Raw genomic sequence first — 832 nt, forward strand, 5'->3', positions numbered from 1 at the left:
GGCCTCCCTGCAGCGCCTGCTGCAGAGCTCGCAGGAGGTGCGGCACCGGCAACCGGTGCTGCTGCGGCAGCTGCAGGCAAAGGGAATGTGGGAAACACGCTCACTACATTGAATTTCAGGCGGGGCAAATTCGCTGCAGCAGAGTATTTATGACAGCGCTGTCAGTTACAGGGGGGATTTCTCCCCCTGTGGCTCGTTTTCCCCTTTACAAACACTTGGGTTTATTTCGTGTTCCTTATACTTATTCAGGATTTTTTTTCCAAAAAATAATTCGCATAGTCAATGAGTTCTTGGAATGCAACCCACCCCCAAACGTGCCCCCTCCTTTCTCACGGCGCAGGCGATATGCTCCCTCAGGGGTCTTCCTGGTGGGCATCGGAGGGAGGCTCAAGGTCTTTGGCCCCGTGTCCTTCTGGTGGCTTGTTTACACTTCCGTAGTTATCTTAGCTAACTACACCGCCTTTTGTATTGCAGTGCTTCGGTACTTGAACTGCTGTTTTCGTCTGATTTCCTATCCAACGCTATCCCTTTTCCAAAGGCATCCACACTGTGAATTAATCTCATGAAACAAGGTCTTAAACAAGGCAGAAATAAGGAACTTGCTTAGGCACACAGCAAAATCAGTCCTAATCTCTTCCACCAAATGACCCCTAGCAATCCATCCCACCAACTGGCGTTTGCTGTTGATTTCCATTTTTGCACCAGTACATGTGCTATTTTCCGCATATTAGTAGCGATTTCTCATACTGCTTCTCCATTATCATCCATTTTTAAACAACAATCAGATCTGTTAAGTTTTCCACCCCCCCCCTCTTCTACTGCTAGCAGATAG

The 832-nt window shown here is 48.2% G+C and overlaps 1 protein-coding gene across 1 annotated transcript in view; it reads left to right on the plus strand.

Annotated features, from left to right (window-relative positions):
* LOC104284354 (myosin-6) overlaps positions 1-87 on the plus strand; it is a gene marked incomplete at its 3' end in the record, with an annotated part of 25,498 nt that extends 25,411 nt beyond the window's left edge. Inside the window, exon 42 of the mRNA XM_009882676.1 lies at positions 14-87. Coding sequence (XP_009880978.1) covers positions 14-87 — 74 coding nt within the window. The remainder of the gene's footprint in view (positions 1-13) is intronic.
* Between the last annotated feature and the right edge of the window lie 745 nt (positions 88-832).

This window comes from Charadrius vociferus, unplaced genomic scaffold (genome assembly GCF_000708025.1).
Source record: "Charadrius vociferus isolate BGI_N301 unplaced genomic scaffold, ASM70802v2 scaffold204, whole genome shotgun sequence".
Classification (NCBI taxonomy): domain Eukaryota; kingdom Metazoa; phylum Chordata; class Aves; order Charadriiformes; family Charadriidae; genus Charadrius; species Charadrius vociferus.